The sequence below is a fragment of the Phodopus roborovskii genome, unplaced genomic scaffold, assembly GCF_943737965.1.
Source record: "Phodopus roborovskii unplaced genomic scaffold, PHOROB, whole genome shotgun sequence".
In the NCBI taxonomy this organism is placed as follows: domain Eukaryota; kingdom Metazoa; phylum Chordata; class Mammalia; order Rodentia; family Cricetidae; genus Phodopus; species Phodopus roborovskii.
In genome coordinates, this window is record NW_026125545.1 from 2,226,874 (window position 1) to 2,248,452 (window position 21,579).

A 21,579-nucleotide genomic window follows, 5' to 3' on the forward strand; every position below is an offset into this window, starting at 1 on the left:
AGGAGGGGTGATTGCTCCAGATCACCAAAGGAAATTGTATTCCCTTTTGGCAATGAAGATGCAGGAGCTCCTTTAGGATAGAATGCGGGGAGATCCTTTAGATCATATCTTGTTGCTGCCAGGTCCTGTGATCAAAGTCAACTAAACAATTCAACCCAGGTACGGTAACAAAGGTCACAGACCCTCAGGAATGAAGGTGTGAGTAATTCTCCAAAAAAGAACCAAGACCTGCTAAGGTACTTGCTGGTGGTGGATAAAATATAGAATGGACAGCAGAGGAAGGAAGACATAAATACCAGTTAAGGCCACTTAACTAGTTGCAATAATGTGGGTTATAACTAACATGAGTGTCTCTGTTTTATTTGGTTTAGAAAGTGCTTGGGCAGAATTTTTTCTTCCTTGTTTGAGATATATCAATCCTTATCATATTTAAGTTATCAGATACTAAAACAATGTCCCTCGAGTGACACTGGCATCCATTCTAAAATATATAACATGTTTGCAGTTGTATGTGGAATGTTTATATCATGTTAGGTATAATTATGACCTGGTTATTGTTTTCATTTGGATATTAAGTATGACATAAGCAGACATGATTGTATGTAAAGATGGCAAGGGGTGGAGGACTTGTAATGACTATTCTTGGTTATCAACTTGACTCCATCTGGAATTAAGTAAAAACCCTAACAGCTGGGCATACATATGAGGGATATTTAGTTAAATGAATCATTTGAGGCTGGAACCCATCCTAAATCTGGGCTACCTTTCATAGCAGCCTATATGAAGGATATGAAAAATGCTTTTGCTTTTTGCCTGCTAGCCCTCAATCTTTCTGGCAAGTTCATCAATCCTGCTGCTGAGGCATTCTTTCACTGGCTTTAGAGCCTACTTCTTTGGGATCCCAACATATACTGAAGACACAGCTGACACATCCAGCCTCATGGACTGAGCATCTACTGGATTCTGGATTCTTGGAATTTCCATGAGGAGACAGCTCTAGCTGGACCACAGCCTGTAAGCCACTCTAATACGTCACCCTTCTAGATAGACAAGACAGATAGATTTGTCTGTTCCTTTATAGAGCCTCAATATACCTGCCCCTATTTTTATTTTGAGAGGACTAAGCTATTGCATAGTGCACCTTGGACTTGAACTCATGATTCTCCTGCCTTAGTCTCTCCGATGTACACCAACAGGCCTAGGATTATACAGAAAAGTGTGTATGTTATAAGGACTTTAAAAGATTTTTCACTGGACATCTTAATTATAATATTCACATCATGAGTCACCTGTCTTTTTTGTTTGTTTGTTTGTTTTTTGTTTGTTTGTTTTATTTTTTGAGACAGGGTTTCTCTGCCCAGCTCATAAGTATACATTAAGTGTCATGGGGGGGGGGGGGGGATTAGACGCTGCAGGAAAAAGGAAATTTGACTATTATACGGATTCTGCCCTCATCAGGGGCAAGCTCTTCCTTTGTATGGCTGAGGCGGCCCAGAGCCTCATGAATGCTCAGCATGCAGTCCCCCCACTGGCCTACCCCACATTGCTAATGCCAGTCCACCATGGGTCATTTTTACAGTATATTTAAAATACACATACAAAGGGAATGACATTCCCTTACCTTTGTCTCATTAAAAATTTTACCTCAGACATACTTCCTTTTGGGCACATGTATACTAACCTTGTTTTATATATCGTTAAAAATCAGATTGCCACACTAATTTGGACACAGTTATGCGACTTGCCGTGATATCTCTGTACATGAATACCAAAGCAGCTCCACAGGCTTGGGTTCTTCGAGAGTTCATTTGTTAACTTTACAGAGGTGCTACAGTCAGTTTGCTACCCAAAAGTCTCTGTGTCTGTGTCTATTTCTTAGGAGAAATTTGCTGAGCACACAAGTGTTGTGTAAGCATCATGGACTCCCTCCCAAGTCAAGTGTGTCTCTGTGATGCTGCCAACAGGGAACAAAGTGTCAGAGCCCTGCCAAAGTCCCTAATTTACACATTTGCTTCCTTTTCTCAGTTTAGCAGTTAATTTTGTTTAATGCACAAGATTTTTAAATTAGTTTACTATGCCAAATGCTTTTTGCTGTGGCTTCTAAACACCAAATTACATAAGCACACTACAATATTCTTGTTTTGTTTTAAGCTGGCATCTCATGTAGCCCCAGATGGCTTCACATCTCAATCCTCCTATCTTCGGCTACCAAGGATGGGATTCTAGGCACACATCACCATGCCCAGCTACTCCTGACTCTCTAGTGTTTTATATCTCATCATTAACTCACCTGCACATGTGTTCATTGTAATTTTTGCAAACTGATGATCTACTTGTTTCTATATTACTATGCCAAGAGTAGACTTGTATAATTATCTTTTATGATGGTTATATAACTTAATCACCTATCCCATTTCTCTATGTAATAGTATAGAAGGCCACACTACAAACATACTTAGACACCAGACCGTCAAATGTGGTGAAAAACTAAGTTAAAGAATTATTTCTTTAATCTCTACTACCTTAAAAACATGTAGCCTCATGAATGATGAGTTAACTTAAATACTTCCTAGAACTTACCAACTGATCTGTTAGCTGTTTTCCTTCCATAGCTTTTAGTACTCTGTATGGGAAAGAGAAAGATTGACGTTCTTAATAAAAATCTTATAAAGCTCAAAAGATATATATCAATGTTTAAAAACTTACTATGTATGTGGGTGTTTTGCCTACATGTATATGCCTGGTACCTAGAGAAGCCAGAAGAGGATGTCAGATCAATCTCCTAAAACTGGAGTTACAGAAGGTTGTGAGCTACTATATGGGTGCAAGCAATGAAACCTGAGGCCTCCTGAATTCAAGAGCAGCCAGTGCTCTTAAAGGCTGAGCTATCTCCAGCCCCTACTTTCCCTTTTGTTTTCAATACTGGCTGTTGCTATGTGCCCAGGTTAGTCTTGAATGCAGCCTTGTAATTATAGGTGCATACTGTCTGGCTAATGGATCAACTTTTTAAGGCAGGTGCGGAAAAACCTGAAAATATCAAAGTGGCTCTTAACAAATTATTTTCCAAATGCTTTATTCCTTACAATTTTTCTGCCTATAACATTACCAAGAGGTAATGGTCCTAGGAATGAAGAACTCTGGGAAAAAAGATTCTGTGAAGGAATAAGCTAGAGAAACAGCTGGGCCAAATACATTCAGGCAGGTTTTTATGAAGCATGCTTTTCTTAGAGGGTTTTCTTCTGCTCATAAATATGTCTAAGAGGAGCCTGTTGACATTCAGTCTGAGGATTACTAGACATGGCTGGACATTCAGTCTGAGGATTCATAAGGACAGGACTGCTCCTTTGGTCTGAGGATTCAGTAGAGTTAGTTGAAATGGCAGGGGAAGAAATGAATAAAGACCATCCTGTAGAAATTCATGAATCTTATCAGCCCTGGAGAGCTCCCTGGGTGGTGTGGCTGACATGCTGAAGACCATGATGTCTGTATCTACAAACGAGTTATTGCAGCAGTTGGACCCACAGGAACAAGAGGAGGAGGATTTAGTTTCTACACACACATTAAGCCCAATGTTTTGGGTTTATTTGGTAACTCTAGGAGTTAATCCTAAGGAGCATCCAGTGAAGCAAGAATTAGAGTTAAATGAACAGAGTTAAAGAAGTAACAGACAAGAAAAAGGCTGCCAAGCTGGCAGAGGCACTGCCTCAAGATGTGTCAAAAATGCCTCTGGAACCAAACCAGAAAACACACCAATTAACTTTCTGCTTCTGATGTACATGTTTTCAAAAAGTACATCGTTTTTATTAGTTTGCAAAATAGGTAATTATGTGGCAATGCAAGGTTTAAATGGATTCCTTTTTGAATTCACATATGAATTCACACTTTAAATTTGTGATACTGAATCTCTCTTTTTTTGTTTGCTGAGATTGTCTTTATTTTCATATAAAGCATCATGACGATTTTAATATTGTAAGGTATTCTATAAGCAATTGTGAAATCCAAATGTTCTTTGTAAACTTTTGTAGTGTTTTAAGTGAATAATGATATTATGAAGTGTGCTGTTATAAGGAGTTATAAGGACATCTGTTTTCACTAATGACAATAAATGCAATGACTTAAATACTGACTTTATTTTCTGTTTAGTTAGTTCAACATGTTTCTTTGATTGTTAGAGTAATTGCTTTCTTGATATTCAAAGTGCAAAATTGAAAACTTAAGGATGTGCTTTAATTCTTCATGTTCCATTTAAAATATTCTCATTACCAAAGTCAGAGCAGGGGTCATTGTGGAAATCAGTGGCACAGATATCAGTAGTCTTCACCAGTAAAGATATTTCCATATTGGCCTGGTTTGGGAAAGGTCAGCAGAGGACCTCAAGTGATGGGCAAGACATGCATGGAGAAGAGAAGGCCTTAAAAAGGCTGAGCCATCTCTCCAGCATTTATTTTTCCTTTTGTTTTTAATTCTGGCTCTTGCTTATGTTCATCTTGAACTAAGAACTAAGCCTTCTGGATGTAGGTGAATACTGCTAAAGCTGACTAAGATCAGCTTTTAGTAAGAGTCAAATGCCAGCAGGCACCTCAGGATAGCTGCTACCAGGTCATTTTAGGCAGAAGGTTCTACAGAAGAATCCTCAAGCTTAAGGGGTAAGGCAGTCATAGAGTGATGATTAACAATTCAGAGTCTTGGGCCTCACTTAGACTTACTTCATCAGAATATCTGAGGCTAGGAGTCCAAGAATCTGCATCCTAAAACATATCTTGGCTACTGAATTTTGACACCTAGAACTTTACTGCTCTAAACTGATTACCAAAAGATACACTGCCTTTTACTGATTGCCAAAGAAGAACATAAAGGGAAGCGATGAGGTCCTATGTGAACCACCTCTGTGAATACTAACTTGTAGGCCACCATCAGTGAATAGGGCCAAGGGTGACTCCCCTGTCCAAAGACCAAGTCATTACTGTGGGAACGACGCCAGTCTTTGGCCAAGATTTTCTAGAAACTTGGTATTCTCTCTTGCTTCACTTCTCTCACTCACACACTCCCTCTCCTTCCCCCACACTTTAAGTCTGATGTTCCACCCAGTGAGCTATCAGGGTGTGCTTCCCAGCACCTTAGAAGATAGTCTGCTAAATGAGCTGGCAATTCACATATCAGCAACCACAGCAACAGACTAAACTAAGTAGCTCCAGACAGCCTCTACAAATTAATGAATAAAAACTTACTCTTTCTGAAACTCTTCTTGCTTGCTCTTAAGCTGGCTTAGCCTTTCCTTCTTGTCAATAAACCTGTAAGAAAAAAAAAAATCTTGGTTTACTTACATGTCCTTCTCTTCTCCACCAAGTTTAATGAGACTCCTACCAATTCCTGAGGTGATCACTTCTGCACACTGCTTTGGAGACACCTACATCCGGGAGTATAAACATGTTCCAGATAGGGTGTACACAGCTGGGTTCATTTGTTTTTACTTGTTTGTCTATTTATTTGAGACATGGTTCCTCAGTGTAACTAACAGTCATGGCTGTCTTCGAACTCACAGAGATCCACCTGCATCTGCCTCCTGAGTGCTTGCCCTAAAGGCATGGAATTATCAACTTTAAAGTTCTTTCCTGGCTTTATAAAGTATGTTTGTAGACTCTGTATCTTGTAACTCAATGCTGTTTCCAAAACACATATATCAGAATACTAACATGCATTTTTGTTGTTTTTGAGACTAGGTTTCACTGTATAACCCTGGTTGGTCTAGAACTCCCTATGAAGACCAGAGTAGGGTTGAACTTTGAGAAACTTGCCTGCCTCTGCCTCCCAAATGAGATTAAAGGAATGCACGACTATGCAAAGCACCACTGATATGAATCTGAATACAAGAAAGTTGAGACTTGATTATGAAAAGAATCTTAAGTTGCCAAACTTAATTTAACCCTGCTTTCCTCTACAAACTGCATCCCTAGAACTTCTAAAGTAGAAGTCTTTTTCATTAATTTCATTGTTAGTCACTGGAAGCTTACAAGTTAGTAAAGAAAGATGTACCACACTACTTTTTCCTAGGTTTGTTAGTCTTCTATTGCTATCATTTTCATTTTTTTCTGGCTACTTCACTTTGGATTTGTTTTTATTTATTTATTTTTGTTGTTGTTGTTTAAAGTGATAATTTAGAATAACTTACCCCTCTCTTAATTTAAAATTTATTTGACACATTAAAAATTAAAAATCAGGGCTTGCTCAATGGTTAGAGCACTTGTTCTTACAGGACCCAGGTTTGATTCCCAGCAGCCACATGGCAGCTCACAACCATATGTAAATCCAGTTCCAGGTGATCTAATGCCCTCTTTTAACTCACACACACACACACACCAGGTACACACACCACAAGCATAAATATATACATAAAACAAGTAAGTCTAAAAACATTTTTTATTTTAAAACTTACCAGGTGATATTTTATACATAAACAGACTGTGTAGTGTTCTCCTCTAGTTACGCATATCAATCTCCTCAAACATTTATGTCTTTATGGTACAGATAATCAAACTCTTTCAAGATTTAAATCTAGCTTACACAATTATCTATTGTCATCTACTACACACCAGGTCTTCCAGCTCTTACCTAACTATAACTGACCAAGCTTTTGGCACACTCCCTCCTTCCCAGCCTCTATAACTACATAGCATCAGAAGTTCAACTGAGATAAACTCTTTTAGATCACACATGCAAGTAAGCCTGTAGGGCACTTATTTCTCTATGCCTAGCTTCTTTCATTTAACACTACAATCTCCAATTCTAATCATGTTGTTGAGAATATTCTCTTCCTATTTTAATAGAATGTGAAATTGTATGTCCCCTCTCAGCATTGTTTCAGTTGTGACCTACAATTTCTGATAAAGTATATTTTTTATTATCATTTAAACGTCTTTGCCCCATAATTATATAGTGTCATCCTGGTTTCCATATTTGTAGCCATTTTTAGGTAGCTTCTTATTGCTCTGTTCTTTGGTCAGTTTTTGAGACAGGATCTCACACATAGCCCTGACTGGTCTGTAATTCACAACAGAGATCCACCTGCCTCTGTCTCCCAAGTGCTGAGTAAGTCTTATTACTATTTCCTAGTTTAATATTGTTAGTCACAGATTATACTACATGAGATTTCAAGGTCTATATTTGTTCTGTCTGTGAAAGTTCCATGTACACTTGAAAGAATATTTCTACAGCCATTGGGTACTGTCAGCCAGTTGACAGTGGCTGATAATCTCTCTCAGATCTTGTTTGTTTGTTTGTTTGTTTTGTTTTTTTCAAAACAGGGTTTGCTGGCTGTCCTGGAACTTGCTTTGTAGACCAGGCTCACCCAGAACTCACTGAGATTCACCTGCCTCTGTCTCCCAAGCGCTGGGTTTAAAGGCCTGCCCGGCTCTCAGATCTTCTTGATCTGTGTTCAATATGGTGGCCACCCAACACATACAGCTGCCAGACACCTGTGGTTTATTATGTAATTAGGATTTGAGGGTGAAAGTGTGGCCAACATCATGCAAACAATTAGGAAATGAGCAAACAGCAGCTAACATGGTGTAGAATCCAAAAGCAGGTTTTTGGTGTTTCCTAAAATCCCAGCATAAACAAAAACATGGAACAAAACCACTATCATGGGGGGGGGGGAATCAACCCAGACAAATAATTCTATAATGATCGCATTTAACACATACCAGATATTTACCTCTAAATGGTTGGGATAACATGATCTAATCATGACCTTATATAGCACTGCAAACATACAACATATACTAAATAAATAAACAAAGCCAGCAATTTAGTACATGACATATTAAATAACTCCTTAGAATAGCCCCACCACTATAGAAATTCTCACTAGACAGCACTAGAGTGTCCAGGAATAACGGTGACAACTTCATGGAGCTGTTCAGAAATCAAGCCCATGAGACTCAGCAATTAAGCAGGCATTTGCTTAAGATCACTTGGCAGCAACACAGAACATACATACATCCTCCTGAGTTCTGAGAACTGCTCTATACTATTGTACAGTATGTGTGTCCCCATGCTTCACCTGCCTAGCAAAGGACTACATATAATAGTCCATGCCTGTGATCCTGTTCTCAGGAGACTGAGGCAGGAGGATCATGAATTCCAATTCAGCTTGGGCTAGAGGGTAAGATTTGGGGAGAGGAAGACTGAGACTGAAGTGGTATTTGCTTTAACTTCAACAAAAGGCAACAGTAACTTATATTCAAACTCACAGGGCCAAAAGAGGCAGAAAGATGGCATGGAGGATAACATCTTGCTTTCATGAGTTATAAAAGTGAGGTAACAGACAGATCTAACCAGAAATATTGTGCTGGTTGAGTCTCATGGGCTTTCTTAGAAAATGTAATGAAAAACAAAACAAAAACACCCACTACAACAACAAAACCTTAACATACACTACAACAACAAAACCTTAACATACAGATGACAGCAGGAATAATAAAGCAAAAATAACAATAATAAGTTAACCTGATACTTCATGAATTATGTTATCTTTCATGAAAGAAATTAAAAATAGGTAGTGCTTAAAAAAAAAAAAAAAACAAGGCAGAAGCTGGATGGTGGTGATACACGCATTTAGTCCCAGCACTCAGGGGGCAAAGGCAGGTGGATCTCTGTGAGTCTGAGATTAACCTAGTCTTCAAAGTGAGTTCCAGGACAGGCTCCAAAGATACACAGGGAAACTGTCTCAGGAAACAAACAAACAAACAAAGAATAAGGCAGGCAGCCCTACCAAAGCAGGAGGAGTAGACAGGAGGGACTATGGTTGCTTGGCACTTGCTCACCTGAACACTCGTTCATCCATTCTCCACATTCTCCACTCCATTGCTCAAAGATATGGATTCATTCCACCATCCTGTGCTTTCTCAATATGGTTTCCAAGAAAGAAAAGAAAAACAACCACCACACTCAATGAAATCTTATCTTCTATCTTAAAGAAAGGTGTGGGAAGGTGGATTCGTATTTTTATGCATTGTTTTGCAAGTTGGTTAGTGTCATAGATTATCTTGTTATCTCTCCCCATTGCAAACAAACCAAGATTTATCTGATTCTTCCCTGCTGGCTAGCACTAAGCTGCTTATACAAGCCCTTACTGGCCAGCACACTGCTGTTTCCAAAGGCTCACTGCTGCCAGTAATATAATAGATGCACACCACAGTGTGGCCTTTACACACTTTTTTTTTTAAAACTTTATGAGAAATTCTTACAAATGAGACAAGACATTGGTCAAAGAATATTCATATGCCAAATTTCCTCTAGAACATTTCACAAATTTATCATCTCCTCAAGAGTGGATGGACTAATGGGACCCATTCTGACTCCCCAGTTCTGAACATGTGTCTTTTTGATCCTCTTGACTGCTTTACCTGCCTGTACTTCACTGTCAAAGGCTGGGCACCTTCTGAGCCAGTGGTGCCTTGTTCTTCTGCTATTCCCTGTCAACATTCTTCACCCATTTTCTACCATCCTTTTCCTTTAAAGGTTATCACCACAGAAAGTAGGTCTTTTTTTCAGTCACTCATGCTAAAATCATGCTTTTCTTATTCTGTTTTCTTACTGCTTGATAAATTCTGTCACATTCTTTTGTTGCTGCTGTTTAATGACTCTAGCTGTGTTGTTTTCTAAAATGAGTCTGCCAGTGAATTTTGTTTTCCCTCCCAAGTTAAAAATGCTTATTTTTTGAGACAAGATCTCACCAAATAGCCCTGGCTTGACTTGAACTCGCTATGTGGTTCAAGCCCTGAACACACAGAAATCCATGTTTCTGTCTCCTGGGTGCTAGGATTAAAGGTGATGACTTCTAATGCCAAGTGTGGTGGCACAAGCCTATATCTTCAGACTCAGGCATTTATTACATTCCTCCTTACTTACACTTTTGGGGGAAATTACTCTTTTAAATGGATATTGTCTAAATTCCTCCACAATTTTGTGACTTTCCCCATTAAAAAGTACCTGTGTGTCCTACTGCTGTGAAGAGACACCATGACCAAGGTAAAAACTCATAAAAGAAAGCATTTAATTGGAGACTTGCTTATAGTTTTAGAGACTTAGTCCATGAACATCATGGCGGGGAGCATATGGGAGTAAGGTGGCACTCAAGCAGGCACGGTGGCAGAGAAGCAGCTGAAAGTCACATCCTGATTCTCAAGTAGCAGGCAGAGAGTGAAAGACCCTGGATTTGGCATGGGCTTTTAAAACCTTAAAGCCCACCTCTAGTGACACACCTCCTCCAACAAGACCACACCTCCTAATCCTACCCTGACAGCTCATCAACTGGGAACTATGCATGCAAATGCAGGGGGTGTACGGGGCCAATCTCATTCAAACCACCACAGCAATCCTTCCAATCAATTGTCAAGTAGGAGGAGGTGTTCACATACAAGTCAGTGTGGCCTGTAGACTCGTGAGCTCAGAACTCCAGGAACGTCCTGAGAGTGACACCATTTTACACTGAGGTATGAGGATAACTGAAAAACAGCTGGTGGGGAAGGCTAGCATTGCAGATAAAGGAAACTCTGCTGTGTGAAACGTTACTTTGAACCATGCCAGGGCTTTCTAACACTCTAAGCAGCTAGCTATGACAGGACTGTGGCGCTAGAAAGGCAGTGATTAGGAGACTTCTACTCCCACTGATCTCCAGTCACAATTGTGGGCAACTACGGAGATCTGCCCCTCATGTCAGACCAGTCACATAAATCTGTACCATATTTCTAGAAAAACCACAGACCCCACAATCTTCCTGTATTGTTAATTTGGTGCTAGAAATAATTAGTAATGAGCAATAACTTCCGCTTACTGAGTACTTACTATTTTCTAAGCAAATTACCTTTAGTAAAATGACAAGTCTTTTGATCTACCTATCATCCTGGGGCTAAACTCTAGGATTACCACAGAGATAAATTTTTATATTTTTTCCCCCAGAGAGGCAAAAAACTGTAACTTTTTGAATAAGCAAGCGACAGTCTGAAAAATAATCAAGGCTCTCAGCCAGTTAATTCAGGGCAAGGAACCAAGGAACCAAACTAGACATGAGTAAACGTTTATGTCTGAAGATTCAACTATGGTCAGTTATAAGAGCAAAATATTAGGAACAATTTTAATGGTCAATAGAAAGTTTAATGATATCATGCTGCCATGAATATTAAAAATATTTTATAGTAAGAAATATACACATATGACCACGAACACTCACACGCACGCACAGGCACACACACAATTCTGGAAGAGCACATTGTGTCCCCAGAGCTGGAATTACAGGCAGTTTGTGAATCACCATGTGGTGCTAGAACGGAATAGGGGCCCCAAGCAAGAGCAGCAGTTCTCTTAACCAGTAAGTCATCTCTCCAGCCCTATCCATTTACCATTAACACCAGGGGAAATACATACTGGTCAATAATTAAAATTACATATGCTTCCCTTCTGAGGTTGACATACACTATACACACATACACATAATTCCTGTAAATCCCTTAGGTTCTTTGAGAAATTACACTCTCTAGGTTCCTTAAATTTGGTGAAGGCGAGTGAGAATTAATAGCTTTCTAGTCAATGGGAAGAACTTTTTTCATCCCTAATTTCAACACATGTGGTAGAAGTATTCATGATGACGTTCAGCTACAGAAATAAGGCAGTGTGGCATCTCTGGCAAGTCAGAGAGCAGATCAACCGCTCAGTGTATTACCAAAGCTTTGTGAGAAGGGAGGGGCACGATGTGGCCAATTATAGACTTAGAGACAGATAAAGAACTAAATGTTTCTTTTTAAAAAATATTTTAATTTGTAACATGATAAATAAAAGACCCCAAGACTGATACTGTGGTTCAAACTTCAAGGTGCATAACAGAAAAGCGATGCAGCTGGTCACTAGCTTCTTACCTCTACCTCAGGCTGAATGGGTTGATCCTGTCTCCACAAGCTCACACCAAGCCTCAGACTGTAACCTCTCCTCAGCGTGGCCGGAGAATGAATGCCTGATACTGACTACTGGAATGAATGCCTGATACTGACTACTGAAGTTCCTGCTTTTATATCTTTTATACCCTCTAGTCCTGGGATTATAGGCATGTGATCTTTTACTCTTTTAGACTGATTCAATCTCTTGTATCCCTGGGTGGCCTTGGACTCACAGAGATCAGTCTGCCTCTTAATCCTGAGTCCTAGGATCAAAGGTGTATACCACCACCTCCTAGCTTCTGGCTGCTGGGATTAAAGGTGTGTGCCTGGCTTCTATGGCTTGTGGCTGATTTTGCTTTATGACTCCTTGGGCAAGCTTTAATAAATCATAAATAATATATCACATTATTTTTTTATTTAATGCATACGGCTGTTTACCTTCATGTATGTCTGTATACCATGTGCTTGCAATGTCCAGGAAGTCAGCAGAGGGCCTCTGGATCTGAAGTTACAGTAGGTTGTAAGCTACCATGTGGTGTTGGAAATCAAGCCTGGATCTTCGAGAAGAGCAGCCAATGCTCATAATCACTGAGACATCTCTCCAGCCCCTCAAACTAAGTATTTCCTGAACTCTGATCTAACATGGTAACAGTTAAACAGTTACTAGCCATTAAAGTACTTTAATTTTTTCTTTCTTCTTTCATGTTGGAACTTGAACCCAGAGCCTCACAAATACCTAGCACACACTATACAGTGAGCTAAGCCCCAGCCCTTCTCACTTGAACTCAAGACAAGAAGGAACAGATATGCAAAAGCAAAGTCTTATCAGGAAGTTCAGTCCCTCTCCAACAGGACATCACAGACGTGAGGGAACAGGGTAGAAAGTACAACACAGGGCGGAGCAGCACTTGGTGCCCTCATGCAGATGGCTGAGACACTCTGTACCACCTGTCCATAGGACGAGAGAACCCAAAGCACTGTGCTTGGATATCAGCACACAATGCATCATGCATGGAACTAAAGCACAGAATCATGTGGGGATTAAGGGGTTAACAGCTGGGATAAGGCAGTCCTCACCCTTGCTGCTTCTACAAACAGAGACGCATATGTCACTTCCCTCAGTTTACTCTGAATGAAGACATCCTTCATTCAGGTAGGAAAATTCCTTTTTGTTGTGAGAATAGTAAAAATAAGGAGAGATCTTAACGTTGGGCTTTTTAAAAATGCTTATAGTTATATTAACTAGTATTCCATAAATTAACAGTTATTAAGTACAAAAAATTAAGATCTGCGAAACAGCACTGTTGCATGGTCTCATGTTGGCATGGAAAGAAAAATAGAAGATGACCTATTGTGGGGCTGTGAACCGTATATATCAATGATCAACTCAAGTTCAAATACTGCATTTATACTTAATTTTCTCTTTTAAAGGTGCCCAGTCATGTATAATGATTCAGAGGACTTGGTTTCTGCTTCATCTTGTGTGAGAGAGCATGCTGTCATAAAGTTACATCCAGGTGGAGGACTCACTGACATGACCTTCCCAGAACCATATCACAGAGCTGGGTGCAGGCAGATCAACCCCATGACACTCACAAGCATGGTGCAAGAAGACTTCAACTATTAGCAGAACTGAAATGTTCAGTTCTAAGACTCTGGACTACACTGGTACTGGGTGCTCTCATCCAGCTCTAAGAAGGAGAGCAAGCCCATCTAAAAGCCCCACTAAACGCTTATATCCCTGGAGTCTTGACCCCTAAAGCCTTCTCTCATCTCTGATTGCTAAAGGAAAATCCCAGCTCCAAGTTACACTAGCACTGCCCTGACATACTCAGGTAAGTGCTAAGCATAGTGTCATCACATCAACTCAGAACCTTCCCTACCACCATCCAACAGCAAGCCCCAGAACAGCTTCAAAATCAGGATATTTTTCATGAAACGCTAAACACCTCTGGTGCTTTAAAGAGATCTGACTATGACAGGCTTTGAAAACAGCACCGAAATCTTGGCAATTAGAGAGGATCTTCTTAATGCTGGGCCTGGAAAGTACTTGACTATGGCAAAGGAACAGCTGGAGCAGCTGGAGCTGAGAGGAGCCCTCTCAGCAGGAATTTTCGCAGGGACAGGATGACAAGCCAGAGGTGATGGCTCTTGGGGCTTGACGACAACCTTTGGGTAATTCATCAAAATGCATGTGGCCCTTTTAGATTCATCTGAAATCTATCTGAAAAAAAAAAAAAATCAAAGGTTTTTCTTTCCAGTTTTACACACCTATGTACACATAACGAACACAGTTCAAATGTGGAAGTGAACTTGAGAAGCAGCACCGCCCAGGACCAAGTCAGCCACCAACTCTGAGCCTCTTTCCTCATCTTTAAAACAAGTTCATAATTTGAGAGGGTGTGGTAGGGGGAGAACTGTGATACTAAATGGAAGAGCCTTTTATAAATTCTAAAAGGTGTAATGATACTTACTAAAAACAAGTGGTGTTTTCTTAACCTATTTGTACCTGTTGATGGGATAGCATTAAAAAAGCAGTATGGAATAGGAATTCTGGAAGGACATCCATGCAATAGAAAGACTGATAAACTCACTTCCGCAGCCTGCAGTACTGAACTCTCAAGACAAGAGAGTTCTTCCCCCCACCACAAACAAGTGGCTTGTTAAGTGTTCTTGTTACTGAATCTCTACAATACTGACTGCATTTATCTACATTCAACTATAGAAACACTAGCAGGGCCATAAGAAATGTCTCAGAGGTTAAAAGCACTGGCTGTTCTTCCAGATGGCCTGGGTTTGCATCCCAGCACCCATACATCTGCTCACAGCTGTCCATAACTCCAGCTCCAGGGGATCTGAAACCTTTTGACTTAAGGTCAGCAAGCACACACATGGTGCAGACACACATGCAGACTAAATCCATATGCACATAAAAAAATAATTTTTAAGGAAAAATCTTAGCAAACACAGACTCCTTCCTGTCAGTCAGTCATCAGACACCCCAGAAACTATTTCCACAGGACAGAGACTGACAATCAAGAAGATACTGGAAGAACACAGGTATTTAATGCAGTTTGGCTGTGCCTTTATGTTGAAATCTATGGCAACATCTAAACTTTTCCTTAACCTTTAATCCGGCTCAATTTGGGTAATCCCTGTATTTCTACTTGGGGGGGGGGGATGCAACCTTATATTTTTAAGTTATTGGTGAAGGTAACACAGCATCATTCCTATAAATGTACTTCTAAAGCCTCACCATATGGCCAGGAATCAGGTCTTTCTCTCTGCTCCCCACTAGAAGACCACTGGCCCTAACCCAGAAAGCAGATCCCCAGCTGCCCAGACCAAATTCCCGCTCCTAGTCTTCTACCTATTGAGAAATGATCAACAAGTGTTTCCCAGATTTGAGGGAAAAGATTACTCAACCTGTCAGTTTTCTATTGCTTAACAGTGCTATTTTGGGAGTTAGATAAGTGCACACTCCAGAAAAATTAGGCTCCTGTTAAAACAGCATAAACATCCTACAGCACACAAGATGCAGAGAGGACTTTGCTAGAACTGCTACATATCACAGAAGTGGTGAAGGGATACGTGTTCCTCTTCATTCTGTATGGAACTGTGGTTGACAAGGCAGAAAATAAAACAGGTGCTGCTACTGACAAAAGAAAGGCAGAGGTGAGACCAACAGTCTCCTGAACAATAAAAAAGAACTGTTTCCATGTCTGTCAAACTCATACCATCTCCAGTAGTACCTAAAGACATGTTACCTGGGTTTAATGCCTATGCAAACTCAGAATCTCAGCACTTGGCAGGCTAAGAAAGAGAGACTACCCAAATTCAGGAGTAGCCTGGGCTACATAATTCCAGATCACCTCCCTGAAACCAAAACAAAATGACACATATTTCTTTCAAAGGACCTAATTGCTGTGAGACCTACAATTTTACTATCTAATTTTCCCTAATTTCCCAACTATTAAACCCTACATATTTAACTGGTCTAGGTTAAACAAGGGCTTAACTGTACTGTGAGGGCTTAACTGTACCATATTTCATTTCTAAGCAGATCCGCAGTGAGAGGCTTTTCATGAAGTTGAAAGGAAAAAGAGCCCAAAGGCAGGCACAGAATACAGATTATTTACAGATAATGAAGACAGTAACACAAGCAACATTTGCTCTAGGTTTGAGGCCTGCTAGAACCAGCCAAATCCTTGAAAGCAGGCCAGGCTTTCTCCTCAGCAACTTGCCAGGATAGTTTATACATGTTCTGGAATCCAACATGAACACCTGAAAAGCAGCTGGCTACCAGGCCAGTGGTCCTGGCTCTCTAGAGATTCTTTCATCCTATTAGACACTGGGTAATGTTCTGGAAACAAAGGAAGACTGACAAACTGCTTCTGAAGGCACACATAGCTCAAGAAAGTGAAGGATGAGAGTGAAGGGAAGCTCACCAGTAAAACACTGTGGTGGTCCTATAAAATGTACATGAGTGAGGCACTTGCTCTTCATTTTTCTGCTTAGTAAGGGAAAGAAATACACTATAAACACATCCCTCTTCAGAAAATTCATCTTAATACTCTGAGTTAGTTGAGAATTTTTGTGTAAGATTGTGCTTGCTAGTTTGCAATGCTAGGGATCAAAGGAAGGCTTTGCACATACTAGGTAAACATCTACTACCCAGCCACATTTCCAGGACTGTTTAAATAGCACTACCTCTGCCATGCCTATGTGCTACATCCTGCCACTGAGCTGATCATGTGACAGAACAAGAAGTTGTGCCTAACTTGACAGTGTGTTGCACACCTTTAATCCCAGCACTCAAGTGGCAGCGGTAGGCAGAACTTTTTGAGTTTGAGGCCAGCCTGGTCTAGAGTGAGTTCTATGACAGCCAGAGCTGTTAAACAGAAAAATCCTGTCTCAAAACAAACAAACAAACAAACAAAAACCAAAAAACTTCTTCTTCCTCCCAAAAAAGAAGCTATGCCTTCATTGGAAGCCTTTTTGGGTGCTGGTGTTTTACTCAAATAGCATGACACATGGAAGAAGCATCACATCACCACAAAAGCACTGTGACAGCAAATGGGATGATGGAAGTGACAGCCTCAAAGAGGACAACCAGGATGTGACATTTAACTTTAGAGGTGATCACTCTACATGTCCACCAAGAGATAATGAAAACACAGTACATATACATGAGAGTTTATTTGGTCATAAATAAAAATGAAATTATGAAAACATGGGTGGAATATAGTACTAAACAAGGTAACACCGTCACAGAAAGACAAATACTGCATAATCTCACTCCTATGCAGATCCTAGCTTGTGTGGGGGGGCTAAGACCAGATAGGAGCTGGGGGGGGCACAAAAGAGGCTTTAGGAAATGGAGTGGAGGGTAACAAAACTCATGATTGTGGAAAGAACAATGGTAATAGAAAGGTTCAAGTGGGAGGGAGCAGGAGCATGGGGAAGGGAGGAGAAACAAGAAATAAGTATGTGTGAAATGCTGTGAGAAGGTTGAGCGTGGTGGTGTACACCTTTAGCTTTAAAACTTGGGAGACGTTCTCTATGAGTTCACCACCTGCCTTGTCTACTAAGTGAATTCCAGTGGCTTAGTCTGTATAATGATGAAAGGATTAGATTGAAGACAGGCTTTGAAGAGACAGAATTGTAGATGGGATTAGACATGGTGCCTTAACGAGGATTGGAAGGGTTTTTGATGTTGTTGTCGTTGTTTTGGTTTGGTTTTTGGCCTAAATGAAGGATGGTATTGCAATTTACTGTATTGAGATGTGAAAAACAGATGTTTTTAACAGAAAATTTGAAGTTCAGATTGTCATGTTAAAACAAATTAACTAACACAAACTTAAATACAGGTGATGAAAAGGGAGAATCAAATACAAATGTTGAGCAGCTGTGTTCTGGACTTTAGAGGTCTGGGTTGGAGATCCAAGACTGCTCATCTTCAGCATCTACATAGTATTAAAATTACAAGAATAAATCTAGGAAAGTGTAGATGCTAAATACTTGATAAGGTTCAACAACTAGACATTCCCATCTCCTACCTGGTTTTCTTAAAACAGAACTGCTGTCCATGCTGTCCATGGTCTAAAATCACCAAACTCATCCATAAAACACAGCAGTGAACTAGAAAGATTTTGTTACACCAATATCTTCAAAAGAAAAAGAGATGAGCCCACCCACGATCATAGGAATACTGAGAACTCAAAACATCCCCAAATCTCTATGTTGTATAGTTTAGCAGTTAAATGCACAGGTACATGGATCCAGGTGTTTGGGCTTTCATTCTGCATGACTCCGGGTCAAGGTACTTACTAATGTACAAGTCTCAATAGTAAGTTGAGGATAACTTATGTGGTTGCTGTAAAGGAATAAATTCTTTAACTTTAATGCTAAAAAAAAAAAATTACCTGTCTTATCCAGGCATTGTGACACATACCTTTATATTCAGACCTTGGGAGGCAGAAGCAGGTGGATCACTGCGAGTCAGGTCAGCCTGGTCTATATAGTGAGTTCCAGAACAGCCAAAGCTACATAGTGAGACACTCTCAAAAACAACAAACAAACAAATCAATCAAACAAAAATTATCTGTTTTACTATCATTTGAAACTCATTGTTGAAACAAAGTTAGGTTACTAAACTCAATTATTTTAACTAAAGGCTTGCAACTCAAAATATATTCCCAACTCCCCAGTGTCACAAAATCACCTGAGGCGACCTCCTAGTCCTCACAGTTTAGAGCTAGCTGACAAGGTCCACCTGTGACAGAGAACCCAGGACCCAACCCCTCCTAACCAATTCTCTACCAGTCCCTTCTGAAGAAAAGCATAGACGTCTTAAGATGAGAAAACTAAAGCAAGCTTCTAAGTGGGAGTGCAGAAAGAGCTAAGACTCCTCTACATAGCAGCAGAGACTTCTCCAGAAGGACACTATTTCCTTTTCCCTAGTACCCAAGAGGGCCGTGGAGAAACTCTCTGGTGGGTGATGGGAGAACAGCGACCTTCGCTCACCTGGCTCCCACCCCCACCCTACCCAGTGGCAACAAAGCGCCGGCGCAGAACAGCCACACTCTCTCCTTCCACAGTCGCCGGGCCCTGGACTGGGTTGTCCAGGCTCTAGTCTCTGGTCGCAGGAGCAGAGAAACACAGAGGCAGAAACAATAGGGCCGTGGCGGCCGCCGTACCTCTCCCTGTCGCGGCCGTCGAAATAGACGAAATCACCGCTCTGAACGCACTTGGCACAAGTCAACCGCCGACGAGTGGTGTTGCACAGTGGACACCGCTCGACCGCTACATATAGCCCCTCGGCGTCGTCCACCGAGTCCACCAGGTCCCGAGGTAGCGTCCGCGGCCCGAAGCCAGGAGCCTCGGGCGTCCAGGATCCCTTCCCACTGGGAGACGCCATGATAGTCTGAGCGCAGGGCCAGTCACGTGGGATTTTGTTTTCATCCAGGTGCATCCTGGGCACGGAGGCGGAGCCTGGGACCGGGGCGGGGCCTGGAGGCGGGGCAGGGAGGGGAGGGGCGTCTAGAGGACGGAGGCGGGGCCCAGAGGCTCGGGGCGGGACCCGAGGCCGACTGTCCCGGGATGCTGGATCCCCAGGTCTTCCTCCGCGTTCTCCGAGGCGGCTGCGCAGTTTGGCCCGCTGAGTGGAGCTGTGCGAAGCTGGTACATTACGCAAAGTGTAGTAATGGATACCCCAAGCATCCTCTGTGGAAGGCGCGGGAACACAGAAAGGGAATTCATTTCATTCACCAAGGTTACTTTTAGGTTTTAGCGCGGAAACATAACAAGGGAATTCTTTTCATTCACTAAGGTTACTTTTAGGTTTTGGCTAAACTTTCCATGAAGCAAAGTTGGGAGAGAATTAATTGGATCTTGGAACTAGCTGAAGTTTGACTCAACTTCCTCCTTAGGAGTTGTGGGATCTGAAGGAAAATCCTTTAACAACTCTACCTGTCTTGCTCCGAGTTCGTGAATATAATTGCTGTACCTCCATAACCCCGAACGGGTTAATCAAAAACCTCCATAGCAAATCAAAGTTGTATATATATATATATATATATATATTTTTTTTTTTTTTTTTTTTTTTTTTTTTTGAAAACTGCCTTCTGCCTAGCCTCCATTTACCAGGAGTCCCAATCCTCCTGTGGAAGGGTCCTGTAGAAGGGATTACAGGCATGTACCACCAGCACAATTAGAAAACTTCCCCCATCCCCTGGCAGTGCTCTAAGAGAATTCTAGCTCATCGCTTAGGATTTCCTCTAGTTTTTACAGAGAGAGGAGGTCCCTCTGTGCCTCTAAACCAGGGGGGAACAGAGAAGGGAGGCTGCAGGTCCAGTAGGACCAGTGATTCTCGGGGATGGCTTCAGCAGGCTGTCCATCGATGAAAACTGAATTCTCTCCAGCTGAGTTTTCTCCAAGTCACACAGCCCAGCACTCAGAGCGGCCTCCTAAGCACCAACTGATATTTCCTCATAATCCACTTTGGGACTCAAGTCTGCCTTAGAAAGGGCAAGGTTAGTAGCCATGTAGGGTTTAGAGCCTGAAACACATGAGTTCCTTTCTTACCTGTCAACCTTCCCATGCTAGTCATCAAATGTTGGTGATAACAGCCTAGTTAGATCTTTGGTCTGAACTCTGCCCCTTCTCCAGTGTCTGTTTAAATACAATTAGGTAGAATTAGAAAACTAATTTTTAAAAACTCAAATTCCCTATATTGTTTTCCAAATAGTTTCTCTAACCTTGAATGGTTCCTGAAAGTTTAAGATTTTAAAATAAACAGATTTTTTTTTACTTAGTAAAGTTTTATTTTTCCAAATGTACAGCTGATTGAACCTGTTTATGCATCTTCACTAGCAGCTGGGGCATCTCCACCCTTTGTGTTTCTGGTGTAAATTACTTGGGCTCTGTGCTTTGAAACTAGCTTGATAAATCCTTTACTAATTAGCTCCTGAAGGGCTGCTCTGGTCGAGGAACCTGTTTCTCATAGACCACAGCTGGAGTAATAAGCTTGTAATTGGACACTTCCTTACAGAGTTTGTCATACATAGCTTTGCCAAACAGGACTAGATTGTTGAGCTTGTCGAACTTTGCCTTTGGACCACTTCTTTTTTGCTTTGCCACCAGACTTATTTACTGGGTCTTTGTCTTTCTTGGCTGACTTTTCAGCATCTTTCTCTTGTCATCCTTAAGAGGCATGATGGAGAGTGGCGATGACCCCTGCAGTCTCCCTAAGATGCTGGCGGGGGGAGGCTAAAATAAACAATTTTATATGATCATGTCAAACACATGATTTTAAGGTTTGGGATATTTCATTGACTCTCCCAAGGCAACCTTCTGTTACCAAAGGGTGGTCAGCATGCATGTATCTCTTCTACACTTCAAAAGGCAAGATATACATGATTTTGACTGATAGCTGTTGTAGTACAGATAGTATCCAGATATACAGTACTTGAAATTTCTGTATTGCTGTTTTCAGAGAACACTTTTTAATGTATCACATGTTTAAGAATAAAGCATTGACTTTAATACCTAAGTCTTGCAAAGCCTGAAATATTTCAAATTCTGGAATAACTTTATTCTTTCATTTTTTTAAATTAAATAACACATGAGTCATTTTGAGCAAGAAATT

At 40.9% G+C, this 21,579-nt stretch overlaps 1 protein-coding gene across 1 annotated transcript in view; it reads right to left on the bottom strand.

Annotated features, from left to right (window-relative positions):
* The window catches only part of Atg14 (autophagy related 14), a 36,606-nt gene extending 17,222 nt beyond the window's left edge, over positions 1–19,384 (bottom strand). The window contains exons 1-3 of the mRNA XM_051177100.1: positions 19,130–19,384; positions 5,229–5,291; positions 2,581–2,623 (exon numbers count right to left, since the gene is read on the bottom strand). Coding sequence (XP_051033057.1) covers positions 2,581–2,623; positions 5,229–5,291; positions 19,130–19,350 — 327 coding nt within the window. The 5' untranslated portion in view covers positions 19,351–19,384. The remainder of the gene's footprint in view (positions 1–2,580; positions 2,624–5,228; positions 5,292–19,129) is intronic.
* Between the last annotated feature and the right edge of the window lie 2,195 nt (positions 19,385–21,579).